The 1,381-nt window shown below is 30.8% G+C and overlaps 1 protein-coding gene across 1 annotated transcript in view; it reads right to left on the reverse strand.

Annotated features, from left to right (window-relative positions):
• The window catches only part of LOC109832940 (protein EXORDIUM-like 3), a 6,330-nt gene extending 5,171 nt beyond the window's left edge, over positions 1-1,159 (reverse strand). The window contains exon 1 of the mRNA XM_020400440.1: positions 1,120-1,159. Coding sequence (XP_020256029.1) covers positions 1,120-1,159 — 40 coding nt within the window. The remainder of the gene's footprint in view (positions 1-1,119) is intronic.

Here is a 1,381-nt window from a genome sequence, read left to right on the forward strand (position 1 = left end):
TAGAAGTAAACTTCTTCTTCCTCTCAAATCTCATTCTCTTAAGGGAAATTTGGCACCTTATGGCAAAATATCTGGATCAAGGAGCGAAGAGGGGAAACTTTAAAATTCAACGCTCTTAATTATGTATCTCCTTTTACATTCCAAAGCCCCTCATATTATAATTTATAAAATTATTTTCTTTTCAATTCTAATTGTTTGATGTGATTGTTGTATGAGTTTTGGCCAGGATCCAGTTCCAACCCCCTAACGTGTGTGTTCATGTTCAGAGGATATCCATGCTAGAATTATGTCAATGTGTAACTTCATGTCGATGGATAGGATTAGAGATCTCGTAATAATAAGAATTATCATATTCATATTAAGAAGTTATGCTAAAGACAGGATTTTAATCTCTGTATATATAGTATGTCTATTATTAGAGAAAAACTAAGAAGAAGGGATGTAGGAGATTAAGATTTTGGAGAGAATATAAAGGTGACTATGTATGTGAGATCGAAAGTCGAGAGTTGAATGATTCCTCTTGTAAGGTTCTCCCTTAACATAATGGATTTTTCAATTTGTGCCCTGAGGTTGTAGATCAAAATTAATCGACCGGTTTTTGTTCTTCTTCGGGTCAATCAGTTACATATATATAAGTGTCACTAGTGTTATACCCGTGTCATGCTGCGGAATTATTTAAAAAATTAGTCTACTTCTATATTTTCAAAGTTGGATAGACTTTACTTTATTTACTCTAAATGCTCAAGCAATATGTGCAAAATTCAAGATGCCAAAAAAAAGATAAATAATTGAAACATAGTTGGACATATCTATAAAACCCCACAGAGTTATAACTCCAATTGTCCCTGTAACTATGAAAAATGTTACAAAATTTTCTAACCAAACAAATCTTTATGTATTCTAAGTTGTGAAAATATTCCATAAATATAAAAAATTAACCAAATGCTCAATTTGTATTTGAATCATTTGACTATATTACAACATAGTCAATCATTAGTCATATGGAGGAATAATATATAATTCATGTTAAGTTTTTCATTCTAGCAATGATGATACGATAAATAACTCAATACAATAATAAACTAAGAAGTTTTAAAAAAAACGATATGAGATATTTACCTTCTTGTTTAACCTGTCCAATATCTACATGAGCAATCATTTACCTAGAGAAAATGATCAATTGAAAGGAGATCAGAATAATAAATTTATATACAAAGACTAAATTTTCTCAAATTTTGGAAGAGCATTTAATCAAGAAAAATTCCTTAAGGACCCAAAATATAGGACCAATAGAGAGGACAAGTGAGGTGTCTCCATCCTATTGGATAATGAGTTGGTCATCATTAATGATGGCCAACTCATTAACCAATAGGAGGGCGAT

This window comes from Asparagus officinalis, chromosome 1, assembly GCF_001876935.1.
Source record: "Asparagus officinalis chromosome 1, Aspof.V1, whole genome shotgun sequence".
In the NCBI taxonomy this organism is placed as follows: domain Eukaryota; kingdom Viridiplantae; phylum Streptophyta; class Magnoliopsida; order Asparagales; family Asparagaceae; genus Asparagus; species Asparagus officinalis.